This window comes from Coregonus clupeaformis, chromosome 2 (assembly GCF_020615455.1).
Source record: "Coregonus clupeaformis isolate EN_2021a chromosome 2, ASM2061545v1, whole genome shotgun sequence".
NCBI classification, from domain to species: Eukaryota; Metazoa; Chordata; class Actinopteri; order Salmoniformes; family Salmonidae; genus Coregonus; species Coregonus clupeaformis.
The window spans coordinates 26,453,448-26,477,659 of NC_059193.1; the positions used below are offsets into that span (position 1 = coordinate 26,453,448).

General features: G+C 42.3%; 2 protein-coding genes across 2 annotated transcripts; both read right to left on the minus strand.

Annotated features, from left to right (window-relative positions):
* Positions 1-502: 502 nt before the first annotated feature.
* On the minus strand, positions 503-19,781 carry LOC121532294 (centromere protein I-like). The gene is made up of 20 exons (XM_041838156.2): positions 19,519-19,781; positions 18,744-18,881; positions 16,109-16,227; positions 15,853-15,960; positions 15,690-15,738; positions 15,360-15,406; positions 14,937-15,026; positions 14,609-14,740; positions 13,683-13,820; positions 12,314-12,434; positions 9,812-9,906; positions 9,472-9,589; positions 9,037-9,101; positions 8,604-8,713; positions 7,926-8,061; positions 7,550-7,674; positions 6,515-6,563; positions 2,600-2,818; positions 2,086-2,127; positions 503-1,903 (listed from the first exon to the last, which is right to left on the minus strand). The coding sequence occupies exons 1-20, from the start codon at positions 19,685-19,687 to the stop codon at positions 1,754-1,756; spliced, it is 2,220 nt and encodes a 739-aa protein (XP_041694090.2). The 5' UTR covers positions 19,688-19,781; the 3' UTR covers positions 503-1,753.
* Positions 19,782-20,037: 256 nt separating this feature from the next.
* On the minus strand, positions 20,038-23,254 carry LOC121536626 (novel acetylcholine receptor chaperone). The gene is made up of 2 exons (XM_041844036.2): positions 23,040-23,254; positions 20,038-21,903 (listed from the first exon to the last, which is right to left on the minus strand). Exons 1-2 carry the CDS (start codon positions 23,157-23,159, stop codon positions 21,541-21,543), a joined length of 483 nt encoding a protein of 160 aa, XP_041699970.1. The 5' UTR covers positions 23,160-23,254; the 3' UTR covers positions 20,038-21,540.
* Between the last annotated feature and the right edge of the window lie 958 nt (positions 23,255-24,212).

Below are 24,212 nucleotides of genomic sequence, written 5' to 3' on the forward strand. Positions count from 1 at the left end.
CAGGGGTGCAGCCATGGGTGGGTGTAGGCCCACCCACTTGGGAGACAGGCTCAGCCAATCAGAATAGTTTTCCCCCCACAAAAGGGCTTTATTACAGACAGAACTACTCCTTAGTTTTATAAACTGTCCGGGTGGCTGCTCTCAGACGATCCTGCAGGTGACGAAGCCGGATGTGGAGGTCCTGGGCTGGCGTGGTTACACGTGGTCTCCGGTTGTGAGGCCGGTTGGACATACTGCCAAATTCTCAAAAATAACGTTGGAGGCAGCTTATGGTAGAGAAATAAACATTAAATTTTCTGTCAACAGCTCTGGTGGACATTCTTGCAGTCAGCATGCCAACTGCACGCTTCCTCAAAACTTGAGACATGTGTATCGTGTTGTGACACAAAACTGCACATTTTAGAGTGGCCTTTTATCCCCAGCACAAGGTGCACCTCTGTAATGATCATGCTGTTTAATCAGCTTCTTGATATGCCACACCTACCTGTCAGGTGGATGGATTATCTTGGCAAAGGAGAAATGCTCACTAACAGGGATCGAAACAAATTTGTGCACAAAATGAGAAATATGTTTTTGGGCATATGGAACAGTTCTGGTATCTTTTATTTCAGCTCATGAAACATGGGACCAACACTTTACATGTTGCATTTAGATTTTTGTTCAGTATAGTTTGAAGCATTCATTGTATTGACGTATGACATTCGGGCGAGCAAGGGTTTACTTAGTCTTCTAGGGCAACATATAGGCTAATGGACAGAAGAGAAGCTGCGTGTAGCCTATTTAATTACAGACAAGTTGAGAAACAAATAGCCTACCAAAATGTCAGAAATCGAAAATCAGGCAAATCCTTCCGTCTCTGACTGTAGCCTACAACACATTTTCTATATTAGCGGGTTAGGGTCAGGTGCGGGCCTCAGATTTTCACATTGGCTATAGTCGGGCGGTTGCAGCTGGGTTATTCGCAATTGCGGGTGGGTGCACAAACGGCTGACCCACACACCACTACACTACGTTGAAAAATAAAAAGGAACAATGGGCTGAAGAATTGACTCAATAGTGACATGAATACAGCCATAATACATACAGAATGCACACAAAGCAGACCTGTGGACCCCATTGTCAGTAATGGTGATGCTCAGAGGGGAAGTCTATGGTGGCACCGTGAGAATGGAGTGTCTGGCGTGCAATGTGTTTCCCTGCACCCAGCATGTTCCAAGATAACTGGAGAGCCAAGGGCCTATTAACTATCCAGATGGATCCTTCAATTAAGGGAAAATGTTTTCCAGAAGGTTGAGCCAGTACCTGCAATAGATACTGATGACTTCCCCCATAATGAATTCTACCGATGGCTTTTAATAGAAAATATATTCTGAATAAGTGAACATGTTCCAGCATGTTTAATGTTAGCTTTTTAGGAGCATTGGTGTAATTGAGTAAAAGACCAGGGGGGGGATGCTTTAATCTAAAATAAAATCTTATAAAAATAATATTTTTATTAATGTGCAAGTTCCACAGAAATAATAGATAGATGCGTAAGCTATACAAGAGAACAGACAACACATGAGCACCAAGCGGAATTAAAATAGGGACAGGACAAAATAAAAATACATCACGATTTTAAAAAGTGTCTATTTACAGAGATACTCTAGTCTCTTGTGAATCTTGCCTTGGAGAAGATGGCGAAAGATAAAACATGTATGCGTCCTTTACACCAAGGAGAAGTTTCAGTCTTTTGTGTTTTATCCTCTGTCGTTTAACTGCTTGTGGGCTGGCTGTCTCCCTGACCCTGGTCATTGGTTCCAGCCGCAGAGCGCCGGTTGATGCTACTCTGGACAAACTGTTGGAGGCCCTGAAAGCCCTGAGAGAAGAGAAACTCCAGGTACCATTCCCACTGCTTCCCGGCCTACAGAGACAGACGGACAGCGTTACAGACCATCCATTATACAAGGACCATCCAGGACCTCCTATGGCTTGCTGATCAGTAGCATGAGGTCCATAAAAAAATCAAACGGCACACTTTAAAATGCACATCAGTGCACGTACGTACAGTACATTAAAACGAAAGAAGTGGTAAGACTGCGGTACCTTTATGGAATTGAGATCCATTTCCTTCCTCTCTGGCCAACACTGATAAAGAGAGAAGCATTAATATTCAACAGTTTCCCCCCTCACAGTAAATCTCAATAGAACAGCGTACTGGGTGTTGCAGCGGTTCGGACCAAAAAGAGGTACTTGGATAATTAAACATGATGAAAAATCAAGTCTCATGCAGCGCCCATGAGTAATAAAATGTGATTCTGTATTAATGGATCTTCTATAAAAGATAAATTAATACCAAATTAATCTCCTTGTCCGGCCTTAAAATGTATTAATTCAACTGGAGAGGATGACTGCTCCCTTTTGCGTCAGGTGTTTCTCTTGAAGTTTGAAAATTAGACTTAATATATAAAGTGGACATTTATGAAAATTATATACAATACTGGTTTCATGGATCTGGACTTTATATAATGCCTGGCAAAATGCAATAAGTAAATAACTATATAAATCCAATTATCGCAAACATTTTCTAAATTAAATACAAATTCTAATCTAAACTCACTTTGCAATGAAAGTCAAGGGCGTAGCCGAGGAAGGCAGGGTGGTGGATGAGGTCGAAGCTGGTCCAGGGCTCGGGCACTTTGCTGAGAGCCAGGAGCTCCTGGTCCACCTCGATGGCCATGCCTGGCAGGAACATCTTGGAGTTCCACAGGCAGCTCACCATGAAAAGCAGGTAATGGTTAAACTCCCGGTACGTCTGCCTGCTGATGTGAAACGCCTGCTGTGATGGAGAGATGACAAGAAAGAGAGGAAAAAGAGAGCGATGGAGATGTAGTTTAAACACTGAATAAGCGTGTGACACATGCTAAATAAATAGGCTCTCTCATGGAATATCACCGGATAGGGTGTTGAGTGGTTAAATCTCAGGTCCATTATCTCTAATGTCTGCACGCGCTGACCAATTTGCATGCCGCTTACTGGACCCATTTGTCTTGGTAAGACGTGCTGTCGGAAATATGGGGTAAACATATTGGTGTTTCGCACCCAGAGTGCCTTCAGAAAGTATTCATACCCTTTGACTTATTCCACATTTTGTTGTGTTAAAGCCTGAATTTAAAAAGGATTAAATATATTTTTTTCTCTCACTCATCTTACACACAATACCCCATGACCAAGGGAAAACATGTTTTTAGAAATTGTAGCACATTTATTGAAAATAAAATACAGCAATCTCATTTAAATAAGTATTCACACCCCTGAGTCAATACTTTGTAGAACCACTTTTGGCAGTGATTACAGCTGTGACTCTTTCTGGCTAAGTCTCAGAGCTTTGCACACCATTTTGCGCAACATTTGCCCATTATTCTTAAATTCTTCAAGCTCAAGTTGGTTGTTGATCATTGCTAGACAGACATTTTCATGTGTTGCCATAGATTTCCAAGCCTATTTGAGTCAAAACAGCAACTAGGCTACTCAGGAACATTCAATGTCGTCTTGGTAAACAACTCCAGTGTATATTTGGCCTTGTGTTTTAGGGTTATTGTCCTGCTGAAAGGTGCATTTTTGTCCCAGTGTCTGTTGGAAAGCAGACTGAACAAGGTTTTCCATGACGATTTTGCCTGTGCTTAGCTCTATTCAGTTTATTTTTATCCTAAAAAAGGTTCCTAGTCCTTGCCAATGATAAGCATACCCAGAACATGATGCAGCCACCACCATGCTTAAAAATATGATGAGTGCTACTCAGTGATGTGTTGTGTTGGATTTGCCCCAAACGTACTGCTTTGTATTCAGGACAAAAAGTTCATTTCTTTGCCACATTTTTTTGCAGTATAACTTTAATTCCATATTGCAAACAGGATGCATGTTTTGGAATATTTGTATTATGTACAGGCTTCCTTCTTTTCGCTCTGTCATTTAGGTTAGTATTGTGGAGTAACTACAATGTTGTTGATCCATCCTCAGTTTTCTCCTATCACAGCCATTAAACTAACTGTTTTAAAATCACCATTGGCCTCAAGGTGAAATCCCTGAGCGATTTCCTTCCTCTCTGGCAACTGAGTTAGGAAGGGCGCCTGTATCTTTGTAGTGACTGGGTGTATTGATACACCATCCAAAGTGTAATTAATAACTGCACCATGCTCAAAGAGATATTCAATGTCTGCTTTTTTTCCTACCCATCTATCTATAAAATGGGTTAGCTGACAACATTACGAAAACAATGTGCGCGCTTGCATGGGGCAAAACTCAGCCTGTTGTTGTGATTGTGGATGGCCAGATTGCTAGCAAGAATGATAAGAAACTACCATGTTTGGAATTGTAAGTGGCTCGTTTCATCTTGTTATTGACACCATATCTTGATTTGAGGTGTTTGACGGATTTCATGTCAATGCTTATATGGCTAAAATTCGCTAGCTAGCTAACCAAAAACTGTAACAATGTATTTAAGAGACAACTAGTGCTTATGTGCAAATTTATTTATGTTTTCAATAAACATTGGAGACTAAATATAGCTTACATGTTGTCAACAATCTAAACCAACCTCAGCTGTTTTGCCCCATGGTTGTGCACGTGTTGTTTTTGTTGCTAAACAACCAACCTGTCTATACAGTTGAAGTCGGAAGTTTACATACACCTTAGCCAAATAAATTTAAACTCAGTTTTTCACAATTCCTTACATTTAATCCTAGTAAATATTCCCTGTCTTAGGTCAGTTAGGATCACCACTCTTTTTTAAGAATGTGAAATGTCAGAATAATAGTAGAGAGAATTATTTATTTCAGCTTTTATTTCTTTCATCACATTCCCAGTGGGTCAGAAGTTTACATACACTCAATTAGTATTTGGTAGCATTGCCTTTAAATTGTTTAACTTGGGTCAAACGTTTCAGGTAGCCTTCCAACAAGCTTCCCACAATAAGTTGGGGGAATTTTGGCCCATTCCTCCTGACAGAGCTGGTGTAACTGAGTCAGGTTTGTAGGCCTCCTTGCTCGCACACGCCTTTTCAGTTCTGCCCACAAACTGTCTATAGGATTGAGGTCAGGGCATTGTGATGGCCACTCCAATACCTTGACTTTGTTATCCTTAAGCCATTTTTCCACAACTTTGGAAGTATGCTTGGGGTCATTGTCCATTTGGAAGACCCATTTGCGACCAAGCTTTAACTTCCTGACTGATGTTGCTTCAATATATCCACATAATTTTCCTTCCTCATGATGCCATCTATTTTGTGAAGTGCACCAGTCCCTCCTGCAGCAAAGCACCCCCACAGCATGATGCTGCCACCCCGTGCATCACGGTTGGGATGGTGTTCTTCGGCTTGCAAGCCTTCTCCTTTTTCCTCCAAACATAACGATGGTCATTATGACCAAACAGTTCTATTTTTGTTTCATCAGACCAGAGGACATTTCTCCAAAAAGTATGATCTTTGTCCCCTGATTTCTTTTGATTTTCCCATGATGTCAGGCAAAGAGGCACTGAGTTTGAAGGTAGGCCTTGAAATACATCCACAGGTACACCTCCAATTGACTCAAATGATGTCAATTAGCCTGTCAGAAGCTTCTAAAGCCATGACATCATTTACTGGAATTTTCAACACTGTTTAAAGGCACAGTCAATTTAGTGTATGTAAACTTCTGACCCACTGGAATTGTGATACAGTGAATTATAAGTGAAATAATCTGTCTGTAAACAATTGTTGGAAAAATTACTTGTGTCATACACAAAATAGATGTCCTAACCGACCTGCCAAAACTATAGTTTGTTAACAAGAAATGTGTGGAGTGGTTGAAAAACTAGTTTTAATGACTCCAACCTAAGTGTATGTACACTTCCGATTTCAACTGTAGGTGCCCTTCTATGCGAAGCATTGAAAAACCTCCCTGGTCTTTGTGGTTAAATCTGTGTTTGAAATTCACTGCACGACTGAGGGACCTTACAGATAATTGTATGTGTGGGGTACAGAGATGAGGTAGTCATTCAAAAATCATGTTAAACACTATTATTGCACACAGAGTCCATGCAACTAATTATGTGACTTGTTAAGCACATTTTTACTCCTGAACTTATTTAGGCTTGCCATAACAAAAGGGTTGAATACTTATTGACTCAAGACATTTCAGCTTTTCATTTTTAATTTGTAAACATTTCTAAAAACATAATTCCACATTATGGGGTATTGTGTGTAGATCAGTGACAAAATCTCAGTCAAGGGGTGTGTATACATTCTGAAGGCACTGTATACAAATGGCAGTATCTACTTAAACATTTAATTGCCTTCATACACTAGAATTGTTTTTTTGTATAAACGAGTAACCACCAAAATTGCAATTCTGTAATCAGCACTTTATTCTAATAGTTTCGTTCATCATGTGGACGGGTAGAAGTGGCCTCGCGAGGAGCCTTGAATTGCTTGATTATGCAAAAACACTGATAGATATGCAAAGCAGAGAACATATCTTAAAGGGAGTGCTTTCATTACCTTGGTCTCCTGTTGTTGGCACTTAGCAGAGATCAGGTTCTTCTTGTACCTGAAGAAAAGAGCAATACATGTAGTGGTCTGTATAAGGGTAGAAAAACAACCATATTGCTTTCCATGTTATGTAAACATCTGTCCTAAAGGCCATTTATTGTGAGCAGAACATTTTACAAGAACAAGCTTAAAAACAACCACCATAGTAGCAGCAGTTGCTAAGACCAGATGTTTGGCCTGTTTTAATAAAAACAGTGGTCTTTTGTCATGCTATAGATTCCCCTATACTCAACTGGCGGACCGGGGTCCGGATCCGGACCCAGAAGGGGGTCAATTCGGACAACGGGTCTAGTCGGGCTTCAACCTCTGGTATTACATGAACACACATAAGACACGTAACAATGTGTCGAATTGCAGGAAATGAGCTTTAAAACAGCAAAAACAATTCCCTGCCACATGCAAAATGTGTAGAAATGCTGGAAATTAGCTTTAAAACTGCAAAACGGTCTCTCCGCCAACAAGAGGGGTGTGAACAGTTTGGGGTCGCATGGGTTGTGAGGTGTGGGTTTGTTACTATGCCAATAAATTACATTATCCATCCGGACCTTTGCCACCTAGGAAATGTGTGTGACCGGACCTTTTTAACTAGTACTAGAGTACCCCTGCTATAGATGTATGCTTTGTGTATTTGTGCGACAAGACATTGGCGCTTTGAGCAATGCATGCCGTTTGTATTCTTCATGGGCTCGAAAGGTTCTCAGAGAAAATGGATCTTAGTGCAATTCTGCGTCCTGGACCCTTCATTATTATGAATCATAAATGCAATGTTCTGGCTGGCATGCCGCACCAAGACTGCTTACCATTCACTTCCGTTATCAAATATATATATAGGAGAAAGTTTGACATACATGCAGATGCTTTGCACACGACATGGCAGTGAACGCACTTTGTTTGTGAAAGATGACACTCTGACGTGACTGTGTTGACTTCCATCAGTCCCGGTGTTGACATTATAATATTGGCGTTGACATCACCACTCCTCACCTGTACATGATGTAGCCGAGGCGGTCCACGCTGACGGGGTCGGTGGCGAACAGGGCTGGGTAAAACACTCCCACGGGGGGCATGACCACCAGGGGGAGTCCGTACTTCAGGAACATGTCACACACCTGCATGGCACACACAGGGGCACACACTTCAACACCCCAGAAAGAACACGGTTGTCTCCTTTTCTAAATGGAGCATGAATATGGAACAACTGAGCCAGTGCACTCTGCTTAAAGTGAATGTGATTACGGGGATCAACCACTTAGTGTTCGAACAGTCCTGCACGGGTGAAATCACTATAAGAAGGGAGCACTGGACTCCCCCCCCCTTTATGTATTCAATGAAATGTACTGGCTTCATCTGGCTTGATTACCGTCTCGTAGAAGTCCAGGACGAAGCTGAGGAACAGGGAGTGGCAGCCCTCCAGCTGCAGCCCCACGGTGGCCAGGCGGCCCACGAAATGCACCAGCTCCATGACAGAGTCCATGAAGCCAGACAGAGTCATGTTCCTGGGGAGGAGTTGAAGAATAGTCACGTTATGCAACATAACACGCAGGCCTTAATAACAGGAAGGAAACACGTGAATCATAATGATGCATGGGACTAGTGAGACGTTCAAACAGGGGGCTTTGCCCTTGGATCATATTCATTTCTCCTTCAGCAGCCGCGCCCATCTCAGTTAACGCAATAAAAGACAATAACCAAATCAGCGCTGAGTGTGCAGCAATGCGGCCGGGCGGACAGAGACACACACACTGCAGTACATTACGCTGCTGCGTTCCAGAGGACAGTGTTGAGGAGAAACCGAGGAAGTTGAGAGGAGGTGGACAACCACAAACCACAGACATCGATTTTAGCACAGCTTTTTTTTTCTCTCCAGAGGTGAAGTTTGAAATGGGAAGGGAATAAAAATGTATTGACAGGGATCAGCCATTTGGGAAGAGTTTGAATACTGGAGAGGAAGACATTGAAATGTGTCTTTAACTAAAGGAAGTTACAGGGCTTTGGTGTTGGAAGTGTGCGAGTGTGTGACTGGGACAGTGAGACTCACATGGGTGTGTGGCTGTGGAGACTGATGTCCAGGCCGTCCTCCAGGGCGTACACAGAGTGCCAGGTCAACCACTTCAACAGCATGTTGTTCAGACAGTCAATCACACTGCACTGGACAGACAACAGAGGGGTGGTAGACTTATTCAAAGTGGGGAAATAACTATATTTACAATGACAACAGGGTCGTAATAGGGCACACCGTAGCAAAACGTTGTAAAACGTCTCATCAGAAAACAAAAACAAAATGGTTCTCACTGCACAAGTACAAGTAGTTCCTCCCCATTTCAGTATGTTTTCTTCCGTTTTGTGCCAAATGAATACAACCCAGGATTAAAAGGCAGATGATAACTGGACTGTAAATGGATATAGTGGTATGATGCAAGCTTCTTATACTTAATTCAAAGCGGTTCTGGAGGTATTGTGTTGACTATTACCTTGAAGAACAGCGTGGAGGTGAAGAACAGCTGCATGAGAGGCTCAAACAGAAGCTGGCTGATACCTGGGAGAGATGCGGGAGAGCAAGGAAATTTGCACAAACCATTTAATTCGACCACGTGACTACGTTTCCCAGGCTCCCTGGTATATGCTGCCAGCCTGCCATGTGCTGGGGATTGCATGATTGCACTGCTGAACTGTAACGGCGGGAAGACACGTGACTACATTTCCCAGGCTCCCTGGTAAATGCTGCCAGCCTGCCATGTGCTGGGGATTGCAACCATGCAATCCCCAGCACATGGCAGGCTGGCAGCATTTACCAGGGAGCCTGGGAAATGTAGTCACGTGTCTTCCCGCCGTTACAGTTCAGCAGTTTAATTAGGAGAGAGACTGGAGAGGAGCGTAAGGCAGCCAAGCAAACAGGGCCTACTCACAGGAACTGGGGACCACAGGGATGTCACTCAGCAGGCCCAGAATCTGGGGGCGGAGGAGTGAACCGTCCCAAACGTTCAGGAACTTGTAGAGGAAGCCCTCGGTGCTGGAGAAGCCCTCCTGAGGACAGCGGGAGGGAGGGGGAGAGACAAAACATACGCATCTCAAATAAGCGTTTGACTGTGGCATTATTTATTAACGAGCAGCGAGGGGGAAGAGAGTGGGAGCAGAGAAGAGCGAGTTTAACACGCTCTGACAGATCCAAATCTGGCATTAAAGGGAAAGGCGGGGGTGGGAACTGGGGGTGAGAGGAGCCTGGAGGGGGTGAGGTGGGGAGCTCACCTGGAGGAACTGCTGCGTGGAGAGCAACATGTTGAGGAGGTGGAGGGCCTCGGACGAACTCCCAGAGCCCCCGTCCCCACTGCAGAACAGAAACTCTGAAACCCAAAATAAAGAGGGAAATTAAGAGATTTTAAAATGGTGAAAAAGTCACATTGTGGATTTGTACAATCTTGACAGCCAAATGTTTAATTTTCATAAAAGCTTTTCTACAGAGCGTTGCTTTGCAATGCCTACTGGGATGGCTGAGGGTTCAGTGTTTTGGGCCTTTCTTCTTTCTACTTCCTCTTTCACAACGTAAGACAAAGGTCAGATAGGTGTTGCTTATATGTATGTACAAGTGTGTGGTAGTGATGTCACAATCCCAGAATTTTGACTTCGATACCGATATCAGGTTTAGTATCACGATACTCGATACCATCACGATACTTAACACCAAAACGATACCACGCCAAAAAAAGAAGGCGTTTTAGCCAAAGTCACAGAATGGCACTTGATCCACAGATCTTTGGAGGTCAATATCATTATATTTGAAATGTTCGATTTTTGAATGTATGCATTAATGAATCAATTATACAATCATACACTCAATTATACTCTTTTTTTTTTACCAATCTAACTACATAAAAATATAATGGTAACCATTTATTTGAATGGTAAATCTCTATTGATAAACTGGGTAAATCCAAATTTAGCCTAGGCCTATCCAAAATACAGGTGAAAGCAATTCAATAGGAGTGTGTGCATGCATTGAGTTATTGAGCTTGTTTTGGCTGATTTCATTGGGCTGCAGATGAAAAACAAAATGTTGTTTCCCTTCCATTTGGGAAGTATCTTATTATACTGATCAACAACATTTTCCAAAAAGAAGCAATGTCTTATTTAATAAAAGTTTGCGCTGTCTCGAAGACCCATGACGTAATTTACACACACAGTTCGAAGCTCGAGCAAAGACGATCTTGACTGGGACAGTCGAAGTGAATTAATAAAGTTGTAAGCTACCGGTATCGTCTTGCATTGTAAAGTGTTCTTAGCCTGTAAAGGACATTGTATTGCGAACAGTTTAAACATTTCTACATGCCGTGATGCATTATTCAAGTGTGTTAAAGGAAAAGTTGAAGTTCTACTTCATATTCATAATCTCCAGCACCAACCCAACTTCAACATACTGTATGTGCAAATGGCATGTTTCTATGTTTTTTAGTAAAAACGGAAGATAAGTTTCCAATGACATCATCAACCAATTAGTAGACAATGCCTACTCATAATTGGTTAAGATCACATGATGCACACCGATGATGTCACCAGAAACACTTTTAACAGTCAATATCTTTTTCCACAAAACATAGTAACACTCCATTTTCACATACAGTATGTTGACGTTGGGGTGGTGCTGGAGACGATGAATATGGAGTTGAAAAATTGTGAATATTTCCTTTAACCTCTGTGCAGCATAAGTGGTGAAGCAGCCCAGACTCCCAGTGACTTCAGTCCTTCCTTAGGACAGGCTAGAGCTAGCAATGAGTAAGAGCAGCGCGCTCGGAGCAGGCACGGTGAGCACAGAGCAGGCACGGTGAGCACAGAGCAGGCACGGTGAGCACAGAGCAGGCACGGTGAGCACAGAGCAGGCACGGTGAGCACAGAGCAGGCACGGTGAGCACGGAGCAGGCACGGTGAGCACGGAGCAGGCACGGTGAGCACGGAGCAGGCACGGTGAGCACAGAGCAGGCACGGTGAGCACAGAGCAGGCACGGTGAGCACAGAGCAGGCACGGTGAGCTCGGAGCAGGCACGGTGAGCACAGAGCAGGCACGGTGAGCACAGAGCAGGCACGGTGAGCACAGAGCAGGCACGGTGAGCACAGAGCAGGCACGGTGAGCACAGAGCAGGCACGGTGAGCACAGAGCAGGCACGGTGAGCACAGAGCAGGCACGGTGAGCACGGAGCAGGCACGGTGAGCACAGAGCAGGCACGGTGAGCACAGAGCAGGCACGGTGAGCACGGAGCAGGCACGAGCACAGAGCAGGCACGGTGAGCACAGAGCAGGCACGGTGAGCACGGAGCAGGCACGGTGAGCACAGAGCAGGCACGGTGAGCACAGAGCAGGCACGGTGAGCACGGAGCAGGCACGGTGAGCACGGAGCAGGCACGGTGAGCACGGAGCAGGCACGGTGAGCACAGAGCAGGCACGGTGAGCACGGAGCAGGCACGAGCACAGAGCAGGCACGGTGAGCACAGAGCAGGCACGGTGAGCACGGAGCAGGCACGAGCACAGAGCAGGCACGGTGAGCACAGAGCAGGCACGGTGAGCACGGAGAAGGCACGGAGCAGGCACGGTGCGCACGGTGTTAAGTGGGAAGATCGACAGATTTTTCACCTAGTTGGCTCTGGGATTGGAACTAGCAACCTTTCGGTTACTGGCTCAACGCACTAACCGCTAGGCTACCTGCCGCCACATTTCCGCAGAGAGAGAGAGAGACAACAGAGGAATACGTAGTGGTTGTACCCTCATGGAGGGCGTGGCCCAGCCAGAAGTTGAGTCGGAGGAAGGCGGAGTCATCTTGTACGTAGTCCAGATAACAGAGGGCCAGACTGGAGCCCAGCAGAGAACCCATCTGGGACGGGAGCTGTGGAAGGGAGACATGATTATTAGAAGAGTCAACACATTTACAGTATGCACATCAAACACCACCATCCACTCACGCTTTACACACACTTATAATTAATTACCAACCCCACCACCTACCCACCTCACAACACAAACACAAATTCATTTCAGCATACTAATTGAGGGGCCATCTAACTGCAAGCCAGCATCATGTTTTAAATAGCTTAATGTCAGGATATTAGCAGCCCCTATTGAAGAAGAGAATCTCTGTTGCCCATGTCCTTGTTTTCAATGAGTGAGCAATCAATCTGTCACTGAGTGACTGGACTAAATCTGTCACATCTACTTATCCTCATAATACAGTCATCATGGCCATGTCTGTGGCAGGAAGCATTCAGACATTTCTCCACACGGGCTGGCCGGTTTGTCTATTGTGTGAATAGCTGCCCGGCAATATGGAAACTTAATAAATAAAGAGAAAGACAGACAGATTGTCAATGGACATGGCTGAGTCTTCCCATAATTAAGGAGCAAACGCATCGTTCCTCATGCGCTGCATGATGGACAGTACTAGCTGATCTGTCCTGTCCACCAATAGCCATAAAAAGTAGCAAGTGCTGTCACAACAGCTTGTTGGACACGTTGGCTCCGTGGGGGGAATTTATGTAGCGTGAAGCATAAATGTCCTTAAGCATTTTAAAGAAATGTAGCTGGGTTGATCAGGTCAATGGATCTGCCAAGCAAACAGTATTTGTGTGCAGCACTTTTGTAATTGTCAATGCTTTATAACTTTTTCAATGTGGCTCCACGTTATACATCTCTGTTGGCCTGTTAATTCATGACTTGTTTGGACAAACACACCATGATGAAGTCTGTAAACGGAGCAATAACAAATTTAGAACACAAACGACATGGAGAGCTCAAGACTTCGTTTTATGGCTCAGAGAAATAAACACATGACACTGCCAGTCCTCAAATTGAGTGGCAGACAAGGTTGAGCCCTTGTTCTGTTCTGTGCTCCAACCATAACTGTGCTGGTGACATAGCTCCCCCATGTGTTCGCAAAATGACACTACAAGTGAAACGGGTAGTGCTGGGCACCTTCAGAACACAGTATATCCATCCTGCTTAAATCCTCACCTTCCATCTGTTTCAAACCAAAGTATCTCTAGGCTATACTGCTGTGTGACTAATCAGACTGCTGAGAGAGAGAAAAAAATACAGATTGAGATAAAGACAGAGAGAGGGGGGGGGGGGAGAGGGTTACCTCTATGCAGTGGAGGTTGTCCAGCAGCTGTGGGAAGGAGTGGAGTTGCTCCAGGGGGAAGACCTTCCTGCTGCTGGAGGAGGGGGAGTTCCTCTGGACAGATGAGCTCAGCGATGGCAGCTCCAGATGATGGTATTTCTGACAGATGGATGGATCAGTGATTGGAGTATCAGTACATCGATTCGTAAACAGTTCATTAGGTACAGACACAAAACAAGAAGGGCTTGATCGATGTAGGACAAAAGTGAATAAAATGTTTACAGTCTAACATACACTGAGTATACCAAACATTAGGAACACCTTCCTAATATTAAGTTGCACCCCCCTTTGCCTTCAGAACAACCTCAATTCGTCAGGGCATGGACTCTACAACGTGTCGAAAGCATTCCACAGGGATGCTGGCCCATGTTGACGAAGTTAGCTGGTTGTGCTTTGGGTGGTGGATCATTCTTGATACACACGGTAAACTGTTGAAACTGAAAAACCTAGCAGCGTTGCAATTCTTGACACACTCAAACCGGTGCGCCCTGGCACCTGCTACCATACAGCGTTCAAAGACACTTAAATCTTTTGGCTTGCCCATTCGCCCTACACATACACAATCCGTCTCAATTGTCTCAAGGCCTAAAAATCCTTCATTAACCTGTCTCCTCCCCTTCATCTACACTGATTGAAGTGGATTTAACAAGTGACATCAATAAGAGATCATATCTTTCACCTGGTCAGTCTGTCACAGAAAGTGTTCTTAATGTTTTGTATACTCAGTGCATTTTTAATGCAATAAATAGTTACTGACCCCATAACTACAATTTAGCAAGCGCCAATATTCTTCTAAATGCTATAAATTAGCACTAAAACCCTAAATAAAGACACTGTTCAAGATCATTGGTCTCCCTGTTACACCACAGCTCATCTGATCTCCATACCCTCTTCCTGGAGTTGGTCTTGTGTTTCACTCCCAGGGTCAGGCTGATGTCTGACGACACTTGGCCGTTGTTCCTCTTCTGGACAGCACTGAGCGCTGCCTTCCACGTGGAGTTGTGATTCTTAAACCCACTCTGAACGACAGCAGAAAATATACACGGTGACATTAAGTATGTTTGTCAGGGTTTCAATTAAGAGAATTGGATTGGAATTTCAATTTACTTCCGGATTTGATATGGATGAAATCGACCCCAACCCTGATGTTTGGTGAACGACAATGTGTGGTTTGTGCAATGGACAGAGGTCACTAGGTGTGATCTGTGTACTAACCCTCATTCGTGATGGAAGAGCAAGTGTCACCAACTCGGGGCAAAACACTTTGTACAACGACAGCAAGTGCAACAGGAATGACTGCCTGCCCTGGGGAGACAGTAGACGAGAGGAAATTAATGGAACTCTCAGTGCAACATGCTGACAGTGGGGACTCCGCTCTCAGTTTGATGGATGTAGCAATAATTCACAGAGTGTAACTATAGATAATGCTACTGAGGATAAACTATTTTGGGGAATTATGTAACAAGAGCTTCAAACAATACGTAAGTATTCTCCCCCTGCCATTTATCACCAAGTATTTCATAATGGTAATACAATCATTAGATGTCTCCAAGGCATTCACAAGGTATTAAGTTGCATTAAAACATTACAATCATTGACCAAAAACATTTAAACAGGACAATACTATATTTGTTGTACCATTTTTGCTTGGAGGTCCAACAGTTTTCTGACTCGGAATGTCCGAACTATGACAGGAAAAAAACAAGAAAGGGGTAAGAGCAATGTTGTGCTGCAGAAACAACGTGTACCGCAGGGTTCTTCAATTCCGGTCCTGGAGGGCCGAGACACCTCTGTTTTTCATCCTCTCCTTCTAATCAGGGGCTAATTCAGACCTGGGACACCAGGTGAGTGCAATTAACTACCAGGTAGAAATAAAAAACAGAAGTGTTTCGGCCCTCCAGGACCGGAATTGAAGAACCCTGGTGTACCGTATCGTAAAGGTTCATTGACTAACAAAAAGCCACTTACCACTCTCCCTCCTTGTCAAAAGGTAGAGCAAATGGCAGATGTAAGGAGACTGAAACACAAAACAAATCCATCATTACTTAAACAGCAATGCAATGCCAATGTAAACACTCAAGACATTCATTGATATCATTAGAGCAAGGGGGAATATGACTCCTGCACATACCAAATTCTCCTCTGTCACAAAGTTGAAGATGAAGCCATAGATGGCTCGAAGATTGTCCTTGGAGTCGATCATGTCGAAAACAGTCAGCACCCACCGAAGGAAAAGAACCTGGAAAACACCCATAACACCGGTTTCAAGCAGTTAGAGGGAAAGTGGACAGAGCAATTCTGATAACAATTGTTTTGTAATGTTTGGTCTTCAGTGTCAACATTTAAATCTGTGACTTGTAAAGACCTTTGAAAGAGGAGCTCTTTACCTGTGTGCTGATGGCTATCTTGCTGACGCATAACCACGCCACAGCTCGAACAACGGCCTCCTGTGGCACCACGGTGGCGGGGATCAGAAACTTCAGGACCCGAACACACGTCACACCTCCTGTTCAGGGCATGAAAAAGAGCAGAGCGTTGAAATGTTATGTATGGTCAAATGAATTTGTCATAGTGTAAATTGCTATTTCAGGTCAGTCTGTCTAAGCAAATGGCTGCAGTTTCCACTGAGTGATTCTTTTTTGTTTTTAGGGGGTAGATCAGCTTTAATTTGGCAGATAGATTGTAACTTCCATCAATGTAAATTGTCTGCATCACTTCCAATCCCCCATATGTTTTTTTTCTTGCATATATATATATACACACACACATACGCATATACATACATCTTTCCAACCCCACCATCCCTTCCTTAATTGGAGTAAACTAGTGAACAACAATGCTTAGGCCTCTACTTCATGCTTATACATACTATATACATTTTATGGACACAGTCAATAATTATATTTTGTTTGTTTTTACTCCTGAACTTCCTCCGATCATTTTCATGATGTCCATCAGGTATGCTTCTATATGCCATATCTTTCTAACTGTGCTCTTTCACAAAAGCTCACAATATATAACCTATATACCTATTATGGACACAGTATGTCTTACACTAGTTATCTTGTTGTTATTAGTTGTTGTTATTAGTCCCATCCTTCAGCTCCATTCAACACCTCACATCTATCTCTTAACACCATCCATATTGGATTTCTATTTGCCATATATTTTTCAACTGTACTGTGATGTTTTACAAAAGTTCTGAACCTTTCTATTCTCATTGTTTCTACAGTTTGTGAATTGAAAATAAACATTTTTGCTAATCTCTTCCCAACTATTTTGCAATCTATATGGGACGGCTGTCAATCTTTTGGTCCTTAAATGAAACTGGTAAACTTTTTTATTTATCCCAATTTTCTTTAACCAATTATGTTCTTTAATGCAAGGCCGACAGACAAGTTCCTTACTTTTTCCTCCTTCCACTTTCCTCTTCCATTTTTGCAGTAATGCTGCAATTATTTGGTTGTAATTTTGAGTAGAGCAGACATTCCCATATGTTTTTGTTAGCTGCATGTGCGACATAACTCCACCATTCCTACCGATAATGTCATTTACGAAGATTATACTTTCTTATTTTTTCTCTCAAAAAAGAACATATTTTTTTATCAATTAGTATATTTGAGTTTAACCACAATATTTGTTGCAATATTTGTTCTGTCATTTCTGGAGGACTAAATTGAAATTGCAACCAACTTTCTATGGCTTGTTTTAGAAATAGTGATATTTGGGAGATTATTTCCTTTTCAAATACCTGAAAGTGAGGGGTTGTAATCTGAATAAAGGGAAAAAGTCCCTTCTTGAACATTAGGTGAGACAATCTTACTAGTTTGCTAGATAACCAGTTCGGATTTAAGTATAATTTTTGTATGACTGAAGCTTTTAGCTTTCGCTAGGCGTAGGCAAGACCATAAGCAAATAGGTAAACTGGGATAATACTAAAGAGTTAATCAGGGTAATTTTTCCACAAATTGACAGGTATTTACCTTTCCATATTAGCAAGATCGTATCTATTTTTGCTAACTTTCTATTAAAATGTATTGGCGTGAGATCATTTATTTCATTTGGGATATGTATTCCGAGTATATCCATGTCACCATCAGACCATTTTATTGGTAAACTACAAGGTAATGTAAAACCACCACCAATTGTGCAAGTTCTCCCACTGGGGCGGCAGGTAGCTTAGTGGGTAAGAGCATTGAGCCAGTAACCGAAAGGTCGCTGGTTCTAATCCCCGAGCCGACTAGGTGAAAAATCTGTCGATGTGCCCTTAAGCAAGGCACTTAACCCTAATTGCTCCTGTAAGTTGCTCTGGATAAGAGCGTCTGCTAAATGACAAAAAAAAAAAGGTAATGTAAAAATTGTATTTTTTAGTGATCCAATACGTAATATAGTACATTTATCATAATTTGGTTGTAATCCAGAGAGGTTTGAAAATGTATCTAGATCCTCTATGAGGCTGTGGAGGGATTCAAGTTGTGGAGTTAAAAGAAAACATGATTCATCAGCGTACAATGACACCTTTGTTTTTAAACCCTGGATTTCTAATCCCTTGATATTATTGTTGGATCTGATTTTAATAGCTAACATCTCGATGGCAATAATAAATAGATATGCCGATAGTGGACAACCTTGTTTCACTCCTCTTGACAGTTTAAAACGTTCTGAGAAAATGCCATTATTTACTATTTTACACCTAGGGTTACTATACATGATTTTAACCCAATTTATAAGAGATTGTCCAAAATTGAAATGCTCCAGGCATTTATATATAAACCCCAGTCGTACTTTATCAAATGCCTTTTCGAAGTCTGCTATGAATAGTAGGCCTGGTTTCCCAGATTTTCCATAGTGTTCTATTGTTTCCAGTACTTGCCTTATATTATCTCCAATGTATCGCCCATGTAAAAAACCTGCCTGATTAGAATGAATAATGTCCGACAATACCTTTTTAATTCTATGCGCTATACATTTTGCTAGAATTTTTGCATCACAACACTGAGTGATTGTTGGTTGTTGTCGTACCCATACGGAGGCTCATTGCGTAGTCCAGCATGACAGAGATCGCCTCAGGAGGGAGTCCTCGACTGAGCCCCACTCTCTCCACCAGCACCAGGTTCCTCTCCAGCACATGGTTCCCTAAGCATGGGGTACCCGCCTCCACTATGAAACAAACAGACAACTCACTGTGAATCTAGACACTGGTGGATGCCCTTTAACTACTGTAGTTAACGTTAGCTAGTTGGTTACTTTTAGTTAGCAATTCAATTCCAATGTATACAGTAGTATTCATAACAAACAATGTTAGCTAGTAACATCCTGCTGTAACATTTCCAGTCACATGCTTCTAACCATTTCTTATGAATTTCTGTAGGCTGTCTCCTCTGTTTGTGGATTAGTTATATGCATCCGTTGTACTTTCTAGTTAAATGATGACTAGCAAATTGTGCATGTACTTCAGGCATGTCTAGCCATAACGTTACCCCGCCCACACTCGTTATGCATTAGCTTGTAAACCGGCTAGCTCGCTAGGTAGCAAAATAAGTTACAGTAAAAGGGTGTTTCCAACACAAGAAGGCTGAGCGGGCTTGAAAGTTTACATATTTTGACAGAAAATAACCTGGTCTGCCATTACGGGCAATTAGTTCACGTTGGAGTTTAAAAAGTAGCTAAAATATTAGTTACGTTTGACTTCTACAAGCATTAGTAGTTATTGTAAGTCGCTCTGGATAAGAGCGTCTGCTAAATGACGTAAATGTAAATATGCTAGCTAGCTAACGTTAGCTTCCTAGATAGCTACCTTCTGAGAAGTACTTCAGCGCAAGCAGAAATGGATCCCCAGCCTCGTTCTTTCTTCTTTCTTTCTCCACCACTCGCAAACTTCTGTTAGAAGTTCGGCTAGAAACTGACAAATCGCTTCCAGATGATGAGTCCAAATCTGACCTCGACAGGTACGCAGCTTTTGCCATTGCTACATAGCTAAAATGTATTGTGTTTTCCTCAGGCACGAAGTCATTCAAACAAAACTCAAATCTTGCGCGCGACCGTTTGTTCTGCGCAGGCGCACGTAATACTTCCGAGAGTGTCTTGAGGACTAGTTCCCTGGGCATTGTAGTCCAACGGCCTCAGCAGGACTACATATAAACTGGTTGTAGGCTCATTCATATCAAGAAGCCTAGTTCAAGTACTCTAATTTTGCAATAAACTGAATGCAATCCAAGCATTCATTCGCCTTTCTAAAATTGTTTGAATGTTTTGTGAATAACTGCTAATTTGAACTGAATAAAAATATACATAATGGACACATAGCTTGGCGATCTCGCCCATACATTTCTTTATTTAGCTCATTTTGTTTTACAGAAGCATTATGAATGTTAAAGACCATCTGAACAACTGCTCATCTGACTGAAACTTCCCCTTTATCTACTCATGATCACTAAAGGTATCATCACTTATATATGAAACAAATACCTTTCTATTACAAGAATAGCCCAGTGGTAATGGTTATACTCATAGGAATACTTATCTAACACAGTAATTCAACAGAATACTGTTAAAAATCCCAGAGCAAAATAGACTCACAGATAAACATAAGCCTTTGTTGTCATTGGATGTAAAGAGAGACAAAGTCCTTTATTAAAAGACAAAGATCAAGTCCTTTATTGGATATGTCATTTGACAAAGCAGCTGGACTATTGATTGTGGTCCAGAGACATAGAGACAGCACTAAGCTAGCAACCATAGATGTATGGATACACATAATTGCTAGCAAAATTCCTTCCCATAGGTCTCTCCTCCACATGAGTTCTTGAACAACAGTGTTGGGTCGAATAAAGTGATTAATCAATTAGAGATGAGCGAAAGACTTGCCATTTGACCGTTCGGTTTTTCTTTTGGGAAAAGGGGTACATTTTCATGCGTAAGAATAGTTACAAGAAAATCTAATCAACAGGAAAAAGCTTGGACGAAACTAATATGAATTCACTAAAATTATTCTTATTTTACTAATACCAATGGAAATATGTGATAATGTATATTGTATTTAAATAAATGTGAGTCAATGTTCAACTACAATATATCTCTGAACAGTGCTGATAAGCTATGAGTTTGGTTTAAACCATTTAATTATGAACCATGCTTAATTACTGTAAAATAACAATTGAATTCAAGGGATATCATTAGCATCCTACCTAAAATAAAATAAAAATTGAAAAGTACCAATCTTCAATAGTGGAAAACATCAGCATTCTCAAAGCCAACAAAGTCCCTCAAATTGGTATTTGTGTCAAAAACAAACTAAAAACATAGGCATGCTGTATCTTATGTTTTGATAGATGCTAAATAAAAATGGGTAATAGGAGTTTTGAGGGTATGTTGTATTTATTGAACGTTAATTGGGAGATCCTACTATTTAGTGAGTTTACTCATGTATTCATCCCTACATCACAACCTTTCCTCAGTTATGATTCCTAACCCGGGGAACGAGGAAAAATACCAATTGGCTGGTGAGACAAAAGGTCCTATCTTTTTTTGAAAGAGTTGAGCTGATTACAGTTGCCACAAGTATGTTTGTCCACTGTCAAGGTTGGGATACAGGACAAGGGGATTGCAGTTTTAGGATGAGAGTGCAAGGGAGCAGGTGAAACCAATAATCAGTCAGCCAAAAGGGCGTGAGAGGGAGGACGGGTGGGTGGTTGACTGGGTGGATAGATCACTCCTTGTGGCGACTGTGTTTCTTTTGAATCTGAATTGCTACAATCCAAAGAAACGCACAAGGTTCCGTTTCGCTGTCGCTCTGCCCAGACTGGACGGTCAGACCTGATTAGGATTGCTTGACTTTGTTATTTTCCTGGGCATTGATGTGTTCTTCCCTGCTCTCCTCCCTCTCAGGTCGGTCCTCACTCTGGCGGGCAATGAGCAGTCGGCAGGTGAGCAGAATACCAAAGACCAGAGCATGGGCATATCGTTTCAGGGGGTCTCCTACTAGCTGGTGGAAGAAGAGGACTGCCAGCATGACCAGCAAGAGCAGGAAGTTAGCCACATCCTTGGGTCTCCCTGGCACCAATGTCAGAACCACACCACAGCCCACCTCCAGTGAGCCAATGATCTTACGGAGCAGCACCGAGCTGATGCCCATCTTCTTTAGACCTGGCAAGGCCTTGGCATAGCTCTTGTATGCCCTTTTCTGAAAAGCGAGGAGAGAGAACATTTCAGCATTCATTTTCATAGATGCAAAAGAGGTAATTCCATTCATTATTAGTGGCGCACTATAGGCTACAGTATATAATTTCTCCGATTTGTAGAACCTTGTTCTAAGGAAGTTTCAGTTCCAATAGGGCCATGTCTAGGCCTACCAGTTTATCTATAATCATGACACTGACACAGACGTCTTTGTTGTTAATTTTATCAAAATAGTCGAACTATTGAGTTTTAAGAGTTATAACTGTAAGTAGTATATACAAGCATCACCGAAATGCCCTTTTCCTATAGGATGGAAAATCTGGAATAAGGAAGGGTTTGGGCCTACAGCAGTGACACCACCAAAACCACTGTCTTTGATATTCCTTAAAATACTCAAATCAACCAAAACGTTGAAATGTAATGACTAGGCCTATTCGGCATGGAATAAGAATTACATTAGAACATACATGAATGAGGAGCAGAGCACAGATGAGCATTAACATAGCTGGTAGCCTAATAAGCAAAGTCAACATCCGCACCAAACAGGCAGGTGCACCTCAGAATTTGCTCGAATGCGCCGCCATTGCCTGTAGCCTATATGTAAAAATGTACCTTCAAAAACAGTTTTTAAAATTAATATTAGGCTAATAATAACAGATAATTTGACATTAAATAGGCCTACTACTGGACAAATGTGTAGGCCTACTGTTATTTGCCTAGTCGCTATTTCAAATAAACAGGCCTATTTATTTGTAGCCGAATAAACTGTAGCCTATTCATTCGATTTTAATTATGCCTAAAGGTAATCTTTTATTTTATGTAATCTTTCGTAGAAAAATAGACAAACGTAATATTTTTCTATCATTATACTTCAATAAATCATTTATTATCGGCTATAATAACGCAGCAGGTCCTATCATTTCATTGCTTGCTTGGGTAAATTCATTCCCATGATTGAAACAAACCATACAATCAAATCGTATATATCATTTAGATATTATAAGCTATTTTATTTCATGATCTTTTACAAATGTGGGTCAGCAGCACACAGCACATTATTAGAGCCTGAGAGCGTTGATATAGGCAGAACAATGGCTTTCGCTTCCAGCTGCAGCTTATTGTCGCTAAAGGTTTACTTACCATCTCACTGTAAGCATCTTTGCTTAATCTTGGTGTGAGCTTTATGGTGCCCATGAAGACGAAAAAAAGACCAAGAGCGAAAGAGAGGGCCACAATGGTTATCGTCCTCGGTGAAGCCATCTTCGGTGTTGTGTGTCCCGGTTTCGCCACCAAGCTAGTGTCTCGGCGGCCGCTATTCAGTGTATTCACTGAAACACTGACTGTATTATTCCCTGTGAAGATGCTAGGGGGATGGGCTTCTGGAAGAGCGACAAAAATGGCGACAGGAAATTTGTACACAGGGTCCAAATGCCCATTTATGGGGCCCGTATGCCAAGCAATATTATCAGGTTATCTGTAAAATGTAGTTAAAATCTAGGCATTTTGCGAATGCATATTATTTTATCATATGCCAACAAGAAGAAATAAGACAAAAAAACAGAAAGCTTGACCGTGCATAACTATTCCCCCAAAGTCAATACTTTGTAGAGCCACCTTTTGCAGCAATTACAGCTGCAAGTATCTTGGGGTATGTCTCTATAAGCTTGGCACATCTAGCCCCTGGGATTTTTCCCATTCTTCAAGGCAAAACTGCCCCAGCTCCTTCAAGTTGGATGGGATCCGCTGGTGTACAGCAATCTTTAAGTCATACCACAGATTCTCAATTGGATTGGGGTCTGGGCTTTGACTAGGCCATTCCAAGACATTTAAATGTTTCCCCTTAAACCACTCAAGTGTTGCTTTAGCAGTATGCTTAGGGTCATTGTCCTGCTGGAAGGTGAATCTCTGTCCCAGTCTCAAATCTCTGGAAGACTGAAACAGGTTTCCCTCAAGAATTTCCCTGTATTTAGCACCATCCATCATTCCTTCAATTCTGACCAGTTTCCCAGTCCCTGCCGATGAAAAACATCCCCACAGCATGATGCTGCCACCACTATGCTTCACTGTGGGGATGGTGTTCTCAGGGTGATGAGAGGTGTTGGGTTTGCGCCAGATATAGCATTTTCCTTGATGGACAAAAAGCTCAATTTTAGTCTCATCTGACCGGAGTACCTTCTTCCATATGTTTGGGGAGTCTTCCACATGCCTTTTGGCGAACACCAAACGTGTTTGCTTATTTTTTTCTTTAAGCAATGGCTTTTTCTGGCCACTCTTCCGTAAAGCCCAGCTCTGTGGAGCATACGGCTTAGTGGT

Bases quoted from the DNA above. Each gene is read 5' to 3' on its own strand.
- LOC121532294 (XM_041838156.2), bottom strand. From the start codon at position 19,687: ATGGCAAAAGCTGCGTACCTGTCGAGGTCAGATTTGGACTCATCATCT. The intron at 15,739-15,852 runs GTATGTGCAGGA...TTTGTGTTTCAG, and splicing joins TTGTGACAGAGGAGAATTTG to TCTCCTTACATCTGCCATTT. The intron at 15,027-15,359 runs GTACAACAAATA...CTGTCTCCCCAG, and splicing joins TGGACCTCCAAGCAAAAATG to GGCAGGCAGTCATTCCTGTT.
- LOC121536626 (XM_041844036.2), bottom strand. From the start codon at position 23,159: ATGGCTTCACCGAGGACGATAACCATTGTGGCCCTCTCTTTCGCTCTT. The intron at 21,904-23,039 runs GTAAGTAAACCT...CTCGCTTTTCAG, and splicing joins AAGATGCTTACAGTGAGATG to AAAAGGGCATACAAGAGCTA.